The sequence below is a fragment of the Rhinatrema bivittatum genome, chromosome 5 (genome assembly GCF_901001135.1).
Source record: "Rhinatrema bivittatum chromosome 5, aRhiBiv1.1, whole genome shotgun sequence".
Classification (NCBI taxonomy): domain Eukaryota; kingdom Metazoa; phylum Chordata; class Amphibia; order Gymnophiona; family Rhinatrematidae; genus Rhinatrema; species Rhinatrema bivittatum.
In genome coordinates, this window is record NC_042619.1 from 289,375,088 (window position 1) to 289,396,776 (window position 21,689).

Below are 21,689 nucleotides of genomic sequence, written 5' to 3' on the forward strand. Positions count from 1 at the left end.
AACGAAACCTCCGCAAATCCAAAAAACAGAACCAGGATGGAAAAACCTTATTGCTCTTATCCTCAGGCAACATATTTCCTTTGGATTCCCCCAAAGACTTCATTCAACTGATCAAAATCATCTCCAAACAGGAGCTTCCATTTAAAAGGAAGATTACACAGTTGGGACCTGGTCCACATGTCCAACGCCAATTGCACAACCAAAAAATTCTGTGTGTCACCAACATAGAAACCATGCTCCTAGCAGACACACACCAAATCATACAGTGCAACTGCCGCCACTCCAGCCTCCAGCCGCACCGACTGCAGAGGGCTGAGCGACCCAGTTGAAGCCTGCTCTTGTGCTTTCTGAACCCAGCACAAGACGATGAATTGCATCATACTGCCACAAACCGCGGCACAGAGACGTAAGGCAGAAACCTCAAACGCACTTTAATGGAATCTCTAACTTGCAATCCTGCACATCCTTCAGAGTGGCTGAGCCTGCAACTGGAATCGTAGTTTTCTTGGTCACCGCAGAAACCTCCGCATCCACCTTAGAAATTCTTAGGCGATCCAGGGTCTCCTCCATCAAAGGATAAAGCTTCACCATTGCCCTACCAACTTTCAAGCCTGCTTCTGGAAAGTCCCATTCCTGGCTTATCAGCTTCTGAATTTTCTTAAGCAACAGGAAAGAACCAGGAGGACCATGGAGCCCATCCAGAACCAGATTCATGCCTTCATTATCAAACTCTTCCTGGGCCATCTCAACTACTAATTCCTCTAACACTTGAGAAATGAGAGGACGCAGCTCCTCCTTCTTAAACAGACGAACCACCTGAGGGTCATCCCCTTCCATCACCGGTACCTCATCCTTGTTAGTTTCAGGATCAGTATTCGGACCCACATCCGGGTCCACCTCCTGCATATCATCAGAGTCATCCAAATCCCTGGAGTCGCCCTCAGTTCCTGTGCAAGCCAGACCCAGGCATCTCAGCAGATGCAGAAACCATCCTTGGCCTCTTGGAAGAGGCACTTGGCTGCCTCTCTCTGGGTCTCTTCCCTCCTGCTCCCTTCCTTGCCAGGAAGGCTCTATATGCAGCAGCAGGACAAATTCCGGAGAAAACTCCTCCGGATCCTCGACCCCCTGAGTGAGCAGACTTTCGAGTCCCCTCCCCCATCCTGATCCTCCTCAGCACCCTGAATCATAGGGGAGAGGGGAGGAGAGGAATCTCCAGGCTCCCTTAAGGCTGGGGCCCCCCTGGATGCGATCCCCCACAGGCACGGCTGAAGCAGTGGATCCACCCAGGACCACAGCTGCGGCCCCCGAAGACCTGGAGGCCCTCTTTTCTTTTGCTGCTCCCGCGGAGGTTCCCTCTTCACCCGACACGCAGCCAGTACAGAGGGAATGGGAATTGAGCCTTGCCTACTAGAGCCCGCACACCCTCTATGCTACCATGCACGGTTTAGGCGCCATCCCTCACGCAGTCACAAATGCAACCCGAGCGCACCAAGCTCCAAAATAGGCCGCACAAATGGTTGACTCGCTAAGCCGTGCTGTCACATCTGTCAGAGGCGCGCAGCAGACATGCCTCGCACAGTCAATTCTCCCGACAGGGAAAATAGCAGGCTCCTCTCCTTCTGCTGACCTCGACAGTTCCCGTTGACGAAACGTCCTGGTCGCTGAGAATCTCATGATCTTAAGAAATAAAATATTTCCTTTTTTTTTTTAATTAAACTTAATTTAAAAGAAACAAAACACTGATTACTTCCTTGACCAGAAGACAGAGGCTCACAGAAGACCGTGGAGGCAGAAAGGGAGCCAGTCCCCTGGCTATCAAGGTCTCCAGAAGCAGTGGCCTTATAGAAGTCAGAGGTTTCCAAATCCTCTGGTCATCTGCCTCAAGCCGAAGGATGGTCCACAAAATTACTTAACACCTCAGGAAGCATAAGTCCAACTTCCCGAATCCACATCTTTTATCTTTCTCTCATTTTTTTTTTTTTTTTGTCAGACTGCAAGTTTGCACCTCTATCATCTGTTGGAGACAGAAATACTGAGGGACTGCAGGTGGCACTCTGTTATATGTAGCAGTGCCTCAAAGTTTTGTTCTCTGCCTTCATCTGCTGGTAGGGATGCAAAACCCACTTGTCTGGACTGATCTGGGTAAGAACAGGAACGCCATATTTCTGGCAGCTTTTACCTCTTGAATAAATCCTACATACTAAAGAGCACATTGGAGAAATTACTTACCTGATAATTTCGTTTTCCTTAGTGTAGACAGATGGACTCAGGACCAATGGGTATAGTGTACTCCTGATAGCAGTTGGAGACGGATCAGATTTCAAGATGTCAGCCCTAGTACATATACCCCTGCAGGAAGTACAGCTCTTCAGTATTCTCCTCGAAAAGCATTGTGGATATATGTGTGACTGACTAATTTGAATAACTTGCATAACTTCATAACTTGATTAACTTGAATTGGCTTTAGCTGGAGACCGCCAGTGCCCTCAACCAGGAAACGTCGACACCCGGTAGGGTGGGTGTCCTAGATGAAGGAAAGCATGGCTTACCCTTGATTCCCTCGCTCTCGGAGCTGTCCCCCGAAGCTTCCATGAGTAACGGCAGCCGTGGGTGGGATGCTGAGTCCATCTGTCTACAATAAGGAAAACGAAAATATCAGGTAAGTAATTTCTCCATTTCCTAGCATATAGCAGATGGACTCAGGACCAATGGGATGTATAAAAGCTACTCCCGAACCGGGTGGGAGGCTGTCCGTGACCCACTTAGTACTGCCCTTGCAAATGCTGTGTCCTCCCGAACCTGAACATCCAGGTGGTAAAACCTGGAAAAGGTATGGATGGAGGACCATGTCGCCGCCCTGCAGATCTCAGCAGGTGACAGCATCTTGGTTTCTGCCCAGGACACTGCCTGGGCCCTAGTAGAATGGGTCTTGATTTGTAGAGGCGGCGGCTTGCCTGCTTCTATGTAGGCCGCCTTGATGACTTCCTTGATCCAGCGAGCTATGGTTGCTCATGAGGCCGCTTCCCCTTGCTTCTTCCCGCTGTGAAGAACGAACAGGTGGTATGTCTTTCGTACGGATTGTGACATTTCCAGATATCTGGCCAGGAGTCTGCTGATGTTGAGGTGGCGTAGACTTTTGGCCTCTTCTGAATTCTTATGTTCATCTGGCGATGGTAGCGAGATGGTTTGGTTAAGGTGGAAGTGAGACATCACTTTGGGGAGGAACGAGGGAACCGTGCGTAACTGGATGGTTCCAGGGGTGAGCCTTAGGAACGGCTTATGACAGGAAAGTGCTTGCAGCTCGGATATGCGATGGGCTGAACAGACTGCCAGCAGGAAGGCTGTTTTCAATGTTAATAGTTGGAGAAATCCAGGACCAGGTTGAGGTTCCAAAGAAGTACCGGCCACTTTAGGGGTGGTCGGATGTGCTTAACTCCTTTCAGGAAGCGGGAGACATCCGGGTGAGAGGCTATGCTGCCGCCCTTGTTCTTGGCGCCATAGCATGACAATGCGGCCACCTGTACCTTGATGGAGTTGAGGGACAATCCCTTCTGTAGACCGTTCTGTAGGAATTCCAAGACCGCAGGAATTTTGATTGAGTGAGGTATGATGATGTGGTTCTCGCACCGGGCTTCGAACACTCTCCACACCCTTATGTATGTTAGAGATGTGGAGAACTTGCGTGCTCGGAGTAGGGTGTCAATTACAGCCCTCCCCTCCCCCCCCCCCCCCCCCCCGAGTATCTGCTCTCTCAGGCGAGCCCTCTCAATGGCCAGACCGTAAGAGAATCGAGCTGGGTCCTCGTGGAGGATCAGTCCCTGTTGGAGCAGGTCTTTGTGTGGAGGTAGTGGCAGGGGGTTCCCTGTCAATAATCTCCGCATGTCTGCGTACCATGGTCTTCTTGGCCAGTCCGGGGCCACAAGAAGTACCGGTCCCCTGTGTAGACTTATAGAAACATAGAAATGATGGCAGAAGAAGACCCAACGGCCCATCCAGTCTGCCCAGCAAGCTTACACACCTTTTCTCTCATACTTATCTGTTTCTCTTAGCTCTTGGTTCTATTTCCCTTCCACCCCCACCCCTATTGTAGAGAGCAGTGATGGAGCTGCATCCAAGTGAAACACCTAGCTTGATCAGTTAGGGGTAGTAGGGGTAGTAACCGCCGCAATAAGCAAGCCACACCCATGCTTATTTGTTTTACCCAGACTATGTTATACAGCCGTTATTGGTTGTTTTTTTCTTCTCCCCTGCTGCTGATGCGTGAAGTATCAGGTTTTTTTTCTCCCCTGCCGTTGAAGCAGAGAGCTATGCTGGATATGCACTGAAAGTGAAGTATCAGGCACATTTGGTTTGGGGTAGTAACCGCCGTAACGAGCCAGCTACTCCCCGCTTTGTGATTGCGAATCCTTTTTTTCTTCTCCCCTGCCGTTGAAGCTATGCTGGATATGTGTGAAGCATCAGTTTTTCATTTCCCCTGCTGCTGAAGCAGAGAGCTATGCTGGAAATGTGTGATGTATCAGTCTCTCTCCCATGCCTTGAAGCAAAGAGCCTTGCTGGATATGCATTGAAAGTGAAGTATCAGGCACATTTGGTTTGGGGTAGTAACCGCCATAACAAGCCAGCCACTCCCCGCTTTGTGAGTGCGAACCCTTTTTTCTTCTCCCCTGCCGTTGAAGCAGAGAGCTCTGCTGGATGTGTGAAGTTTAAGTTATTCTTCTCCCCTGCTGTTGAAGCAGAGAGCTATGCTGTATATGCATTGAAAGTGAAGTATCAGGCATATTTGGTTTGGGGTAGTAACCGCCGTAACAAGCCAGCTACTCCCCTCTTTGTGAGTGCAATCCTTTTTTCACATTTCCTCTTGCTGTTGAAGCTTAGAGCGATGTTGGAGTCACAGTAAGCATGTCTATGTTTATTGAATAAGGGTATTGTGTCCAGGCAGTAGCCATCGTTCTGGCGAGTCACCCACTCTTCATTGGCGGCCTCTTGACTTTATGGATCCACAGTGTTTATCCCACGCCCCTTTGAAGTCCTTCACAGTTCTGGTCTTCACCACTTCCTCCGGAAGGGCATTCCAGGCATCCACGCCGTCTTTTTAATAACCCAGCCACCACTACTACATCAAGCACCACCTGGCAGAATTCATTCTTGCCTGGCAGCCTGAGAGAAAATAACAACTGATCAATGGGTTTTAGAGATAGTACGACATAGCTATCAACTCCAATTTATCAAGAAACCCATACTACCTCACTTTTCCACTCTGAAGAGTCAAAGCTTCCAACCACAACTGGGGGAAGAGATTGCTCTGCTTCGCAAACAGCAGGCCATTCGACGAATTTTCCCGAAAACCCAAAAAGCAGGGTTTTAATTCCCATACTTCCTCATACCCAAAAAGTCGGGTGGCCTTCGCCCCATATTAAATCTATGGGAATTGAACAAATTCCTGACCAAAGAGAAATTCAAGATGGTATCGTTAAAATTGATTTTACCTCTGATTCAACCCAACGACTGGATGTGTTCCATCGATCTGAAGGATGCGTACACACATATTCCAATTCATCCATCCTCTTGGCATTACCTATGCTTTCGCTACGGCCATCAACACTACCAGTACAAGGTTCTTCCTTTTGGACTATTGGCTGCACCCAGGGTTTTCACCAAATGCATGGTTGTGGTGGTGGCTCATCTCAGACAACAGGGTATGACCATCTTCCCTTATCTGGACGATTGGCTAATATTTATTTATTTATTTATTTAAATTCTTTTTAATATACCGATGCTCAAGACCATGTCTTATCGAACCGGTTTACATCAAAACCAGGGGAAAACCATTAATAATATGAAAGTTACAATGAACAGGGAGAGTAATTCAGGACAATTGAAAGTGGAAGGAATTAGATTAAGATAAGATAACCCTTTTTAAGGGAATGCGCAACAGGCAACTATATACAATTGTTTTGCAAGTCATTGTTAGTTGGGGAGAGTCTCATACTGGAAAGGCTTGAGAGAACAGCCAAGTTTTCAGTTTCTTTCTGAAGGAAAGAAGACATTGTTCCAGGTGTAGATCAGGGGGTAGTGTGTTCCATAGCTGTGGTCCGGCGGATGACAGTATTCGTTTTTGAAGGGAATTGTGGATAAAGGATTTGAGTGGAGGTGCCTGGAGAGTTCCTTTGTATGCTGATCTTATCAGTCTATTGGAGTTATGGAATTCGAGTGGGATGGTGAGTTGTAGTGAGGATTGATTGTAGATGGATTTGTGGATTATGGTCAGGGTCTTGAACAGTATTCTATAATGGATAGGAAGCCAATGTAGGTTTTTAAGTATCGGTGTGATGTGGTCCTTGTGACGTGAATTAGTGAGGATCCTGGCTGCTGCGTTTTGCCGCATCTGTAGAGGTTTAGTTGTGGAGGAGGGGAGGCCGAGCAGTAGCGCATTGCAGTAGTCAATCTTTGAAAACAGAATGGCTTGAAGGACTGAGCGGAAGTCCTGAAAGTGGAAGAGAGGTCTTAACTGTTTTAGAACATGTAGCTTATAGAAGCATTCTTTTGTGGTGTTGTTGATGAACTTTTTGAGGTTCATTCTATTGTCCAGAATAGCACCAAGGTCTCTCACCTGACTTGTTGTAGGTAAGGATGGGTTGCAGGCGAGGGGCATATTGTCATTAGGACAGATGACGAGGAGTTCGGTTTTGGATGTGTTAAGAACTAGATTGAGACTGGCGAGTAGGAGGTTGATGGAGTGAAGGCAGTTGTTCCAGAAGTTTAGGGTGATGTGGAGGGGGTCCTTGATGGGGATTAATATCTGAACATCGTCAGTGTAAACAAAGTGGGTGAGGTTGAGATTTTCTAATAGCTGGCATAGGGGTCGCAGATAAATATTAAACAGAGTTGGTGATAAAGAGGAACCCTGGGGAACACCTTGATTGGATTTGACGGGGTGGGATTCTTTATCATTTATCCTGACTTTGTAGTGTCTGTTGTTGAGGAATGATTTGAACCAGATGAGCGCCGATCCTGTGATGCCAATTTCTGCCAGACGATTGATGAGTATTGAATGACTGACTGTGTCAAACGCTGCCGAAATGTCTAAAAGGGCCAGGAGGTAGGACTAGCCTTTGTCGAGACCTGTCATAATTTTGTCTGTTAACGAGAGTAGGAGTGATTCCGTGTTTAAGCGCTTCCTGAAGCCGAATTGAGAGGGGTAAAGAATGTTGTGTGAGTCTAGGTAATCTATGAGTCGGTTGTTGACAAGTTTTTCCATTAGCTTGGCGATAAAAGGTAAGTTGGCAATGGGGCGGAAGTTAGCCGGGTTGGCTGGATCCAAGTTAGGTTTTTTTAGTAGGGGTTTTAGTGAGGCTGTTTTTTAAAGAGTCCGGGACCGATCCTTGCATGAGGGAGCAATTTATGATGTCAGCCAGGTGTTTGGCTATGGTGTTAGGGATGGTAAGTAAAAATTTGGTAGGTATTTGGTCTGATGGATGAGATGAAGGCTTAATTTTCTTGATTATAGATTCGATCTCCAGAAAGGAAGTGTGTTCGAGAGAATCTAAAGTTGGTTTAATGGTATCAGGGGATTGGTTAGGGGCAGGTGGAGGCTGGGTGTTTGATGAGGTCATGGTTGTGAGTAGGTTCTTGATTTTGTTGTCGAAGAATAAGGCCAATTCTGTAGCTTTGTTTTGCGCTTCTTCTTCTGGGATGATTGGAGGAACCGGAGTGGTGAGGGATGCTACATATGAAAAGAGAGTCTTGGGGTCATACATATAGCTGTGAATTTTTTTTTGTATTTAAAAGGTTTTTATTGAAATGAGGTGCAGTAATTTACATAACCAAAAGGTCATGATACAGAGCAATAACCAAACGCTAGGAACTCCTTACAAAAGTGTAGCATGACGCAGTAACAACCTCATAAGCTAGTACATAAATGAAACATGTTTTAGAAGCTAACCCCCCCCCCCCCCCCCCCCCCGTCAACTGGTAAATCAAAATATAATGCACATTGTTATGTTGAGGTTACAACAAACGAGACCCACAAAAGTGAGAGAAAATATAAAAGAAAAACAAGGACAAGCAAAGCAGTTCTACCTAATGTCATCAAGACAGGTAGCTAGTCAGAGTACAAACATCATGAAAGTAATAAAGCTCTTGTTTCCTTCCCCTTAGAAAACCAGAAAGACGGAGGCCAGAGTAAACAGGAGTCACTGGTTGAGAATCACCATATTAGGATTCAAAAATCACATGGGCTGCAGAACCATTTCGAAGGAGAGTACAAGAATATAGGAATCTTTAGACACTAGGCATTGCGCGTGAATGGAGGAAAGATGCGATGATTATCGGTGAGATGCAAGCCAGTTTAGATATGGAGCCCAAGTTTTTGTAAAAGCCCCCAAGCGATCATGATGCACTGCTGTGAGCCTAGTCAATTGGTAATATTTATGGAACCTATCTTGCACCTTGGCAAGACTAGGCACAGCTCTCTGCTTCCAATGTATTGCAAGTTCTGTGCGAGCTGCAATAAAAACCTGTTGAGCAATTCGCTGCTGGTCAGTATTAAGATCTGCAATATTCAAGGGTAATAGAGTATACCAGGGAATAGCCCGGATGTCCACCCCCAGAACAGTAGAGACCCAATTTACAACCTGTAACCAATACGGGGCTACAAGAGTGCAGCCCCACCATATGTGATAGTAAGTACCAATCTCTCCGCAACCTCGCCAACACATCTCTGAAAAGGTCGAGTGAAAACGGTGCAAGCGTACAGGAGTATAATGCCAGCGATATAGCATCTTATAACAATTCTCCTGAATACCTGCTGAAATAGAACACTTGTGAGCATTGGTAAATATATCATCCCATTCATCCTCTGAGAGGGTCCGCTGGAAATCAGAGTCCCACGCTCTCTGTTGGGGAAAGGGGCTAAGCCTCCTCCCATTTAATAACGCATAAATTTTAGATATCACCCCTCGCATATGATGGGCAGCCAGACAATAAGATTCGAAAAGAGAGCCAGCCAATGTAAGAGTTCCCAGTCGGATCCGCCGGTGAAGGGCATGATATATCTGTGCATATAAGAAAAAATCAATGGTAAGGGGCTCATAAAGGCGGCTCAAATCCTCCCTGGACAATATAGCCCCCTGTACCTGCACCTGGTCTATACGGGTAAGGCCTGCCCTAATCCACTCACGAGATCCCCGCGAGTGAGCCGTACGAGGCATTAATGAGTTGGTGAAAAGGTGTGTCAATAGCATATAATCTGCTGTCCCAACTAATCTATGCTTCCATTGTGACCACACCTGAACCGTAGTCCTCAAAGCTGTAGGATAATACAAAAAGGAATCCCAGGTACTCCGAGGCTGCCAGGGAAACGCAGATAATGGCATACCGCCGACCAGGGATTGCTCCAGGTGAATCCACTGAGGTACCTCCTGCGTTCTATGCAGAGCTACCAGGGCCCTTAACAGTGCTGCAGTATAATACCAGAGAAGATTTGGAACACCTAACCCACCCCTGTCCTTTGGCAAGTAGAGAGTAGCGCGCGCCACTCGAGGTGGGCGCTTGCGCCAAATAAACCCAAAAACAATTCGTTGCCAGTGTTTAAGAACCGCTGGCTTGAGATAAATAGGGATGGTGGTAAAAAAATAGAGAAAACGGGGTAAGACGTTCATTTTGATAATGGCAATGCGCCCTAACCACGAATGTGTATGTCGACTCCACTTATCTAAATCCGTCCTTAAGGTCTTAACAAGCGGAATATAATTTAAGTGAAATAATTGGTCAGACCTAGGCCCGATACGCACTCCCAAGTATTTTATCGCTCCCTTAGCCCACTTAAAAGGAAACTGGCCCTGCAACCGCCTCACTTGATCCTCGGGTAAAGTGAGATTAAGAATTTCAGATTTGTCATAATTGACCTTGAGTCCAGATACCTTGGTGAACTGCACAAGTTCCTGCATAACCCCAGCGAGGGATAGGAACGGGTCAGTGAGAGTAAACATCACGTCATCAGCAAATAATGAAATTTTGAAGTGATGTCCACCCGCACGGACTCCATTAACTGCGGCAGTGAGCCGAACTCTGGTGGTAAAAGGCTCCAAAAACAGAGCAAAAAGTAAAGGGGAAAGCGGACACCCCTGCCTAGTTCCTCGGCTAATACCAAAAGGTACCCCATATGTTCCATTAACTTTAACCCGGGCCTGCGGGTGTTCATAAAGTTTTTCAATCCACTGAATGAAATTGTTACCAAAGCCCATTCGGGAAAGGGTATGAAATAAAAAGGGCCAGTGGACAAGATCAAACGCCTTCTCGGCATCCAAGGAGAGGAGGACAGCAGGAACCTTAGAGTGATATACATAATCCACAATATCAACAATTCGCCTGACATTATCAGCCGCTAAACGGCCAGGTACAAATCCGACCTGATCAGAGTGAACAAGTTTAGGCAGGACCCCATTGAGTCGAGCAGCTAATATCCTAGCAAGTAATTTCAAATCAATGTTTATCAAAGAAATGGGTCGGTAAGACCCGCATTGTGTGCTATCACGACCCGGTTTGGCTATAACCGAGATGCCTGCAGTGTTACTATCCTGAGCTATATGTCCCTCAGTACGTAGGAAATTAAACATATCAGTGAGTGGTTCAACAAGGACCGTAGCCAAATTGCGATAGTAGGAGCCCGTAAACCCATCAAGGCCTGGAGCCTTACCAGGCTTCAAGCCCTTGATTGCCTCTAACACCTCATGGGGTTCTATAGGCCGATCTAGAAATTCCCGTTGGGCCTGGGTAAGAGTAGACAAAGACACAGAATTCAGGTATGAGGTAATATCGTCCTCCTGAATACCCGATGCTCCCGAGTAGAGCTTAGCATAAAACTCCGTGAAACATTCACGAATGTCTGCAGAAGTGGTGACAATAGAGCCCTGCGTGTTGCAAATCTTTGCTACAATGGTTTGTGCCCGAGCAGCTTTAAGCTTCTGAGCTAAATATCGCCCGGCCCTATTGCCACCTTCAAAAAATTGTTGTTTCAACATAAGCAAGTGGTGGCTAATGGCTGTATCCTCAAGAGCTCGCAAAGCGTCCTTAGCTCTGAGTATTTTATTATAGGTAGAGTTAGAGCCATCACGTATATGCTGTTGAGTAAGTGTAGCAATCTCGAACCGAAGACGAGAACGCTCTTTCTCCCTCTCCCTATTACAGTGAACGGCCCTAGCAATAAACCACCCCCGAAGCACAGCCTTAGAACAATCCCACACCGTGGTAGGACGAGAGGCGTCCTTGGTATTATGGCGAAAATACTCCCTGAGATGGTCAGCAGTGCGAGTAAGGAAGTCCTTATCCTTGAACAAGCTGTCATTTAGACGCCAAGGTTTAAACCCTCTATCTCGTTCATCCAGACGAACAGTGATCCATACCGGCCCATGATCAGACCACGTAATGGGTTCAATACCAGCCCCTAAGACAGCATTCTGCAAGTGGGAGGATATAAACAGATAGTCAATACGGGAGTATGTACCGTGCGGAGAGGAGTAGAAGGTGTATGAGCGAGAGCGAGGGAATCGTTGTCTCCATATATCCACCAAACTCCATCTCTCTAGAAAGGAACTCCACTCCTTCCGCATCCCAAGAGGGGCTATTGTCTGAGCTGTACTGTCTAGGGACGGGTCATATACTGAATTAAAGTCCCCACCTAGCACCAAATCGCCCTCGCCATAAATTAAGAGCAACTGGTCTATGTCGTGAAGAAAGGTGACTTGGGAAGTATTCGGAAAGTAGACATTCAATAGGGTAAGGACACTAGATCCCACTCTCAATTTGAGAAGTAGATAGCGGCCGCTAGAATCAAAATATTTATGCAGGACCTCATGAGTTAGGGAATTAGAGACAAGGACTCCTACGCCGGCGTAGCGTGAGGTTTTAGTACTGGCCGCCCAGTAAGACTGAGCATAGGACGGGAAACTCAAAAGTTTTTCATGGTGCTTGCGCACATGGGTTTCCTGAACAAAACCAATAGTGGCCCCCAGACTCTGCAGTTCCCTCTTTAGTAAGAGACGCTTACGGGGTGTATTTAGGCCCTTTACATTAATAGAAACAATTTTATGCGCCATAATCTAGAGCATTATAGAACGAACTCCCTGTACTCTGACAAAACCCAGTATATAGAAAGGAGAAAACCACTCGCCTGCTTGCAAAGAGAAATGATTACCAAAAATGTCCTCATTAGCAAAAGAAAAAAGACCAGCTGACCTCCCCATTAGTCCAATTGTGTGCCACCCTAGCTCGGTGGGAAACACACTCCAACGGGGTGCACTCATCAGAATGCAAGCAAGTCTCCATCTTCCCCCCCCCCCCACAAGCTCAACATGAACACAAACATAATAAAAAGTGAAGCAAACCCAGCAAACAGTCAAGAATAGTATGGCTATAAGCAGAACAGTAAGTAACATCTAAAAAATACTTATCAGTAAGACACAAGTCCTCTCAGCTGCAATAACTGAACTACACCAGTGGCGTGTAGAAGCGAACATAGGTATCAGTTCAAATCAGGAGTTCGGAGGTCTCCTTAGCCCATATCCCCAGAAGCTGGGACATTGTCTGATGTCTGGCGCCGGAGTCTCCTGCCGCCCTTAGCAGCACGCTGCCACCGTGGGACGGTGTCCATTTTAGCTGGCGGCGCCGTCGTCTTTGGAGCCTGAAAAGTAATATCCAGGTGTGCTTGCTTGAAGGCCTCCACCGCTTCCGTCACCGATTTGATCCGATACGTAGTACCCTGCACTTGGAACTGTAGGCCAAAAGGAAATGTCCATCTGTAGCGAACAGAGGAAGATCGCAGGCTAGCAGTTACTTCACGAAGATCATATCGTCGCTTGAGTGTTGCTGGGGCCAGATCCTGGTAGATGGAAATAGCGTGATTATTCCATCTGATTTCCTTTAAATTGCGAGCGGCCTCGGATACCTGATTTTTCTGGAGGAAGCTATGGAAACAGAGGATAATGTCTCTGGGGCGCTGGTCACTTCTAGGCCCCAAAGCCCGGTGCGCCCTCTCCAAGCGGATCTCCGACGGCCGCTCGGGTGAAGTAGGAGGGCCCGTATTCGCGAGGGAGAGAACATGCGCGCAGATCTGCTGTGCCACGAGAGTAGCATCAGCATACTCCCCCGTGTCTGGTACTCCCCTAATCCGTATGTTGCAACGTCTGCTACGGTTCTCGAGATCTTCGAGTTTATCTTGAAGAGCCCCAAGTTCACTGTGGAATGTTAGCTGCTGAGAGTTTAGGGCATTAAGAGCCTCTCCATGTCCTTCCACCCTTATATCAATGTCATCTACCCTGTGGCCCAATGCAGCAATATCTTCCTTTATATCAGCCACTGCCGCCATAATATCAGCTTTATCCCGCTTCATATCTGCCCGGAGTGTGATAAACCATTCCCTAATTTCATCTCGGGATAGTTGTGCCTGCAATTGTAGTGATTCTGCGCCTACCTCCGAGTCAGACCCCGCTTCTGCCTCCGCATGGTCAGACTCCATTTCGGGAGCCGCACAGCCGCCATTTTCCGGGCCCGAGGGGTGCGCTGCCTTCTCAAACGAGAACTGCCGCAGATCGGGGTTTTTTCTTTTCGCGGCCATCTCCGGGTGTGCCTCGCTTCTAGAGATTGCTGCGAGTGAGGAAGAAAGCTGAAAAAACGGACGAAATCAGCTGTTGCTGAGGTTTGTCTGCTTGTGGGGAGCGGAGCTCTACGTTCAGGCGACTGCTCTCATCCGATGCGCAACAGCGCCCCATAGCTGTGAATTTTGAAGATTGTCAGCCTCGACCCCGGACATCTTACTCGATCACCTTTGACGAGTGATACAGTGCTTACAGGAATTGGGGCTAGTGATCACCTTTCAAAAATTACATCTCCAACCAACACAGACTACAGTTTATAAGAGCAGGCCTGGACACTGTTCGCAACCGGGCATATCTCCCAACAGAACGAATAATACAAATACGTCAACATCTCTACTCGTTGAACAACACTCAAAGACCGTCGGCAAGACAAATTTTGGTAGTCCTCGGCCACATGGCAGCGGCTATCTTCACAGTGTCCAACACCAGGCTACACTCGAGATGCATGCAATGGGGACTAAAATGTCAATGGAAACACCACTCACAACAGCTGACACAGAAGCTATCGTTGACTTTTGAGATGAAACAGGACATAACATGGTGGCTCCTACACTCCACCCTGTCCAAAGGAACAGTATTCAGTCCTCCTCCTCACAACGCAGTCTTAACCACAGATGCGTCTCGCAAGGGATGGGGAGCACATCTCGAGATTTAAGAAACACAAAGGTTATGGACAATCTCCGAGCAGACCCTGCAGATAAATTTATTAGAGCTCAGAGCAATTCGAAATGCATTACAAGTGTTTCAAGATCACTTAAAGGGCTGCAGAATCATGATCTACACAGACAATCAAGTGGCAATGTTTTATATCAACAAGCAAGGAGGGTCCGGTTCATGGTCCCTTTGCAAGGAGACCCTGACAATCTTCAAACAAACATGCTCACCAACATTGCATACATATGCAAGCAACTTATCTACCAGGAGTAGCAAATACAAGAGCGGACAGGCTAAGTCGCATCTTTCATCCTCACGAATGGACACTCAATTCGGAGATAGCCCAAGGCATCTTCATGCAATGGGGGATGCCTGTGATAGATCTCTTTGCAACAGAGATCAACGCTCAGGTTCCCAAATTCTGCTCGATACGACCAAGTCAGTTCAGGATCGCCCAGGATGCCTTCCTCATTCCCTAGACGACAGGCCTCCTGTATGCCTTTCCTCCCATACCACTCATAACAAGAACAATTCAAAAGTGCATAACAGACAACTGATACTGATAGCAATAGCCTGGCCAAGACAACCGTGGTACAGTTTCCTTCTCCGACTGTCCATCACGGACCCCATTCGATTACCGAATCGCCCAGATCTTCTCTTCCAAGATCAAGGAACGCTTCTACACCCACTACACTCATCTCTCCATTTGACAGCATGGAGATTGAGAGGCTCCTTTTAACAGAACAGGGAGTTTCCACTTTGGCACAATCCATTTTGCTAGAATCCAGGTAACTCTTAACAAGGAAAAACTATAGTTATAAATGGAAAAGATACTCGACCTGGTGTACCTCTAACAGTGTACCACCATTAGACTGTTCACCTGAGTTACTCATGGATTATCTACAAGAACTGTACACAGCTGGTCTTGCAACCTCATCCATTAGAGTTCATCTCAGTGCCATAGCGGCATATCACAGACCACTTAACAATATTCCTATTTCCAATCACCCCTTACTATCTCGTTTCATCAAGGGGTTAACTCATCTTCGCCCTCCGATCTCCAAACCTCCAGTTCCGTGGAACCTCAACATAGTTCTTGAACAGCTTATGCTTTTCCCGTTTGAGCCCATGGACTCAGCACATATTAAATACCTCACATGGAAGGTGGTGTTACTGGTTGCAGTAACATCAGCACACGAGTCAGTGAATTACAGGCCTTGGTCCATTATTCTCCGTATTTACAGTTTCATCACCAAAAAGTGGTTCTCCGAACTCACCCATCCTTCCTACCAAAAGTGGTTTCTCAGTTCCATCTCAACCAGTCCATAGAACTGCCATCTTTTTCCCTAAACCTCATGCAAATGAAAGGGAAAAATTACTAATACACTAGATTGCAAGAGGGCTTTAGCATACTACAAAGAACGAATGAACTTGGACTCCCGTGTTTCTCAACTCTTTGTCTCTTTCGAACCGAAGGCGCCTGGACTACCGGTGGCTAAACACACCATCTTCAGCTGGATAGCACAGTGCATCAAGTTCTGCTACAACAAACAGAACCTAACGCTACATTCTGTTCCCAAAGCTCACCAAGTTAGAGCAGTGGCGGCCTTCTTGGCACACCTTAAAAATGTACAACGTATTGACATTTGTAAGGCAGATACATGGTCATCGCTCCATACCTTCACATCGCACTACTGCCTTGATCAACAAGCAGCCACTGATGCGAAGATAGGAAACGCAATCCTGCAATCTCTTTCCTCTTGTACACGGTGAATGCCACACTGTTCATGATCACGTACAAACATATATACCATAAACAACTTGATCGGGAGCTTGGGACTCCCATGACAGCATGGCTAATTCAGCCCTGCTAGCAACGGGAAAAAGCAAGTTTGCTTACCGTAAACGGTGTTTCCGTAGATAGCAGGATGAATTAGCCACGCTGACCCACCCTCCTCCCTGGCAGTCACCGTCTTTCCGAACTACAGCTTAATCACAGACTGAGGAGAATCTGTTACTTTCCTGCGCGGGAACACACGTGCAGCCGCAGAGATCTAAAATCTAAATCTCTGCTTTGTAAAGCTCCGCCTCCCGGACTTGATTGACAGATCCCATGACAGCATGGCTAATTCATCCTATCTACGGAAACACCGTTTACGGTAAGCAAACTTGCTTATATACCTAAAAGCCATGATTCCTAAAGCTAGTTTACAAAAACACATGAACACTTGTTTTAAGTGTAAAGTAATTTCATACCAGATTCTAAGAATCCTGTGCTTTCTGCAAACAAATTATGGTCATGGGCTTCCAAAGTAGATAGAGATTCCTAATAAAAGAAATAGAGATTAGTTCACACACCATATTCTTTTATCCAAATGTTTCAGTTTTGATGTTGCAAATTAACTACAAAACATTCTATATGAAGTTCCAACATTTATTGAAGGAAAATGACTGGGCAATTATTTTGCACAATGTTCTCTCTCAACCACATTCTGTGAAAAAGCTGGACAGGCAAAGCACTAAAAACAAAGCTAAGTATTATTTACGCCCATAAATGCAAACAGATGCAGATGACAGTTTATCTATCTTTTAGTCTGCTCTTCTTGGTTTCTAGTTCAAATACAAAAAAAAAAAAAATCTCTGCTGGGCCAATGGCACCATGAGCCTTTGCTCACAACTATCTAGAATTTTCCATTTTCCCTTCATCTGCTTCCCCCATAGAGTCTAGCCCAGACATCAACAGCAACCCTCTGCTGGGGCCACAGACTGTGGCTTCCTCCAGAACTCAGTACATGTACCCTGAATCAATCCAGTACATGTTGCCATTATGTGAAACTAGCCTTGCTCCTTCATAGCATCTCCAGCGCCAGTACTAGTTAGGGTGAGGAGCAGAGAGTGAATTGGAGGATCAAACACAGCATACACCACTACCCTTACGCTGGTGCTCTGGTCCAAAAATTTGTTAGAAGATGATTTACATCCAGTACTGTTTATTAATCTTTCATTCTATAAACTATAACTGTTATGCAGTGCTTCTCAATCTACATCACTTTGTGAGCTACAACCCCAGTAAGATGATCCTCAAAAAATGCAAACCTCAGAATTATTTCTACAGATTTAAAAATTCAGTAAATAAATCAAGCTCTGAAGCATCAAGGGCCTGATTTACTAATGTTTTTCTCTCATTCTACATCTATGGAAAAATAAGCTTTTTTTTTTATATAAAATTTATAACCCGCTCTGTACAATTTTAGCATGAGGTGGCTTATGGTTAAAACATTCATAATAAAAGACAGATCAACATCAATGTACATATAAACTATAAAAACTTCAATACATTATACTCTTGGTCTAACTGCCAGAGTAATAATACTGTATCATACCTCCATGCTTAGTAAATGAGGCCCCAGGTATGCTGGCTGACAAAATCCGGTCAAGCAAATTTAGCCAAGACAAACAGAACTGTAAAACATTTAATGAAAAAAACAAAACTATACTATACCTTTAGAGGAGTCTTCTTCAGCACTGGTCGAAGGAAGGGGTGGTCTTTCTGTAATGGTCTGCATGGCGATATGGTCCCATCAAATATTTCTGGCATCAGATGTTTGGCAAATGTGACCTTCTCTCTCCCAGATTGTTTCAAAGCATTGTAATTCACAATTTCTCTTTCTCCACATGGTGAAAAAGTCCATTCGTCTTCATAACAAAAATATTCAATATATAGAGTAATTTATTCTTTAAAACATAGAAACAGCTATTATAAGACAGACATGGATATGACATCTGGCTTACAGAATATCCATTCCAGATGCTCAAACTCCTACAATCCAGTTTAAACACTTAAAAGAACATTGTGGGGTCTTTTGGATGGGGAGAATCCAGACTTTTCAGTCAGTTTAAAGTCCTGATATATGGTTTGCATGCAGATGCATAAACAGATTTAAATGAGCAACATGGCATATAAAATATATTTTTTTTTTTTTTTCCTCTAGAAGTCTGAGGCAAGCAATAGTAAAGAATTCACTTATTCACTTACCTCTTCCTTCAGTTGCCAAAAGACTTGGAGAAACCTCTGATACTGAGCATCTGGAATAATGAATGCTCTCAAATGATGAATCAAAACAATTTCCCTACAGACAGAAAAATTAAGAAAATTGGTTTGTACCTCTAATTTTCGTTCCTGTAATACCACAGATCAGTCCAGACAAGTGGATTTTGCATCCCTACCAGCAGATGAAGGCAGAGAACAAAAACTTTGAGGCACTGCTACATATCGAGATTGCCACCTGCAGTCCTTCAGTATTGACCTGTACCCAAGCCAGAGAGTAGAAACCAATCACCCTTATAGGGCTAACGCAAACACAGGGTTGGAAGCCCGTGAACTGCAAACTCTCATACTTCCAGAAAACTCAGCTGCATTAAGAAAAAAACAACTTATGTACAAATAGAAAACATTTCTGATATAAGATGAACAAGCACCATCAGGACCACTCAGTCTTTCGGTAGCATCGGGATGGGTTTCTAGACTGAGCTGTGGTATTACAGGAATGAAAATTAGCAGGTAAGAACCAATTATCCTTTCCTGTTCATAACAAGATCAGTCCAGACAAGTGGGATGTACTCAAGCCCCCCTAAATTGGGCGGGAACCCGAAAGGGTTCCCGCCCTTTCACCAAAGGTCACTTTCACCAAAGGCCACTTTCACCAAAGGCCACTTTCACCAAAGGTCTTGTCATCTGGCACGCGAACATCTAAATGGTAATGCTTGGTGAAGTATGAAGCTAGGACTTCACCTTAGTCCTACATGTGGTGACACCAACTGACACTCTACCCAAGAAGCTGCTTCCACTCTTGTAGAATGCGCCCTCAGACCTGTCGGAATTTTGCAACCCTTGCAAATATATGCCGAGCAAATGGTATCCTTCAATGATGTAGGGCAACCAGAAAACTCCACTCTTTTCTAACCACTACAATCGCTGAGCACAGAATTACCATACAACAGTGTGGCACCAATAGAAATGCATTTACTTTTTTTTTTTTTACGGTCCAAAATGGGCTGATACATGCTCTCCTATCTCGGCACCACAAAGTAAATGTACCCTGGCCTCTGGGACCGGAAACACCGCCTTCAAAAAAAGATATACATTGAACTATGATCTTTTACTATTCTGGATCCAAAAGGGAGCTTAGGAAGGCCTCAACTACTGGGCAATTAAAGTGTAACACATAGCTGTTCTTTGCAATGGAAAAAGGACCACCCCGTCCTTTGTTATCTTGCGCCATGCTTCATAAAATTACCACTAAGCTGAGACTCTGACCAAATATATGATCACCTAATTTCTCAGCCATAGGCATCTGCAATAGAAGGTAGTCCAGTCTTCAGACACTCCACCTCCCGCTTGTCAAAAGCCGCATCAGAGTTGGCCACAGGAGCTGTTGAATGTAGAACAAGCAGCTTGTGCCATTACACCTGAACACCCTATTGCTCAAAGTGCTAGTACTGTGACATCAAAAGCTCGCTTGAGATGCATCTCAATCTTTCCTAGGCAACCGTGAGGGCCACACTCCCTTCCATAAAGATAGCTGTTCTTCTTATGATAGATAAGGTATCTACCTAGGTAGGGGATACAGCCTTGCTACACAGTCCTATCCACCCTCAGTCCCGCCTCTGGCATATCCCAATCCAGAGACCAGGGCCTTCACTCACTGTAAAACATCAGAGTGCTTACCTGTTCTCATAGGACAGCAGGATGTTAGTCCTCACACATGGGTGAAGTCATCGGATGGAGCTCAGCACAGAAAACTTATGTCAAAGTTTCTGGAACTTTGACGAGGCACAATGAGCATGCCCAGCTTGCCCTAAACCACGCATCCATGCAGGTTCCATCTTTAATGTTATAACATAGTATTATAATAAATGAAAAATTTAAGGAGAAACCCACAGGATGGCAGGCAGGTTTTGTGAGGACTAACATCCTGCTGTCCTAGGAGAACACGTGTTACAGATAAGCAACTCTGCTTTCCACTACGACAAGCAGGATGGTAGTCCTCGCACATGGGTGAATCCCTAGCTACAGGCTGCTCCCCAACACAAAAGGGGGACCAACCAGGCGCCAACAGGCACAATAAACACGGTGTCGTTGGTAACAGAGGGTGAGACAGCCTGAACCCAAGCAATGGGCCCTAGACAGGGAGAGTTGGGTTCTACACCTCAAAGAGATTACTGAGGACAGACTAGCCAAACCTATTATCTCGTCAGCCATCCCTATCCAGAAAGCAGTGACATGTGAATGTGTGGCGAGAACTCCATGCACAGCTTTTCAGATCTCCTCCACTGAACTTCTCGTAAGTGGGCCATCAATGTTGCCATGGCTCTAACAGAACGAGCCCTGACATGACCCCCAAGATGCAGTCCCGTCTGGGCATAACAGAAGGAGATGCCATCTGCTAGCCAACTGAATAGTGTCTGGCAATGGCAACTCCCAATCTATTCCTGTCAAAAGAAATGAAAAGTTGGAAGGAATGTCTATGGGCTTCTGTCCACTCCAGATAGAACGCTAAGGCTCTCTTGCAGTCCAAATTGTGCAGTGCTCATTCGCCTTGATGCAAATGGAGCCTGGAAAAGAATGTTGGCAGGACGACTGACTGATTAAGATGGAAATCAGTCACTACCTTAGGCAGAAACTTAGGATGCATACGCCTTGTCACACTGTTTCGCCGACTTCATGTCTAAACATGCCAAGGGAGTAACATGGACGGTGGTGGCCATGTGGCCCAACAGCCTCAACATGTGCCGAGCTGATACCTGCTGGCTCTGTTGAATCATCTCTGCTATGGATGCCAAGGTGAGCACCCTAGAACATGGCAGAAAGGCTTTTGCCCGAGCTGTGTCTAGCAGGGCTCCTATGAAGTCCAATTGAGGTGACTGGCTGAGATGGGACTTCAGATAATTGATGACAAACTCTAGTGACTCCAACAGCCGGATGTTCAAGTGCAGGGACTGTTTTGCCCCTGACCAAGAGGCGCTCTTGACTAGCCAATTGTCCAGATAAGGGAAAACATGCACTCCCAGCCTGCGGAGGTGCACCCCCACCATGGCCAGGATCTTTGTAAAGACACATGGGGCTAATGCTAGCCCAAACAGCAACACTCTGTACTGGAAGTGCTGTTTTCCCAAAACAAATCTGAGACATTTCCTTTGACCTAGGTAAAGCTCAATGTGGGTGTACGCGTCCTTTAGATCGAGGGAGTATAGCCAGTCCCCTTTTTGCAAGAGAGGAATCAGGATGCCCAGGGAAACTATCTTGAATTTTTCTTTTTTTTTAGAAACCTGTTCAAGGCCCTCAGGTCTAGGATGGGACGGAATATCCCCCTGTTCTCTTTG

At 46.0% G+C, this 21,689-nt stretch overlaps 1 protein-coding gene across 8 annotated transcripts in view; it reads right to left on the reverse strand.

The window, feature by feature from the left end:
- The window catches only part of CDCA2 (cell division cycle associated 2), a 272,763-nt gene that overhangs the window by 195,655 nt on the left and 55,419 nt on the right, over positions 1-21,689 (reverse strand). For all 8 annotated transcript variants that reach the window (XR_003857078.1, XM_029604097.1, XM_029604094.1 and 5 more), the window contains 3 exons: positions 18,343-18,436; positions 17,809-18,002; positions 16,563-16,632 (listed from right to left, as the gene is read on the reverse strand). Coding sequence is in view for 7 of the 8 variants with exons in the window: in XM_029604097.1 (XP_029459957.1) it covers positions 16,563-16,632; positions 17,809-18,002; positions 18,343-18,436 (358 nt within the window). In the remaining variant the exon portion in view is untranslated. The remainder of the gene's footprint in view (positions 1-16,562; positions 16,633-17,808; positions 18,003-18,342; positions 18,437-21,689) is intronic.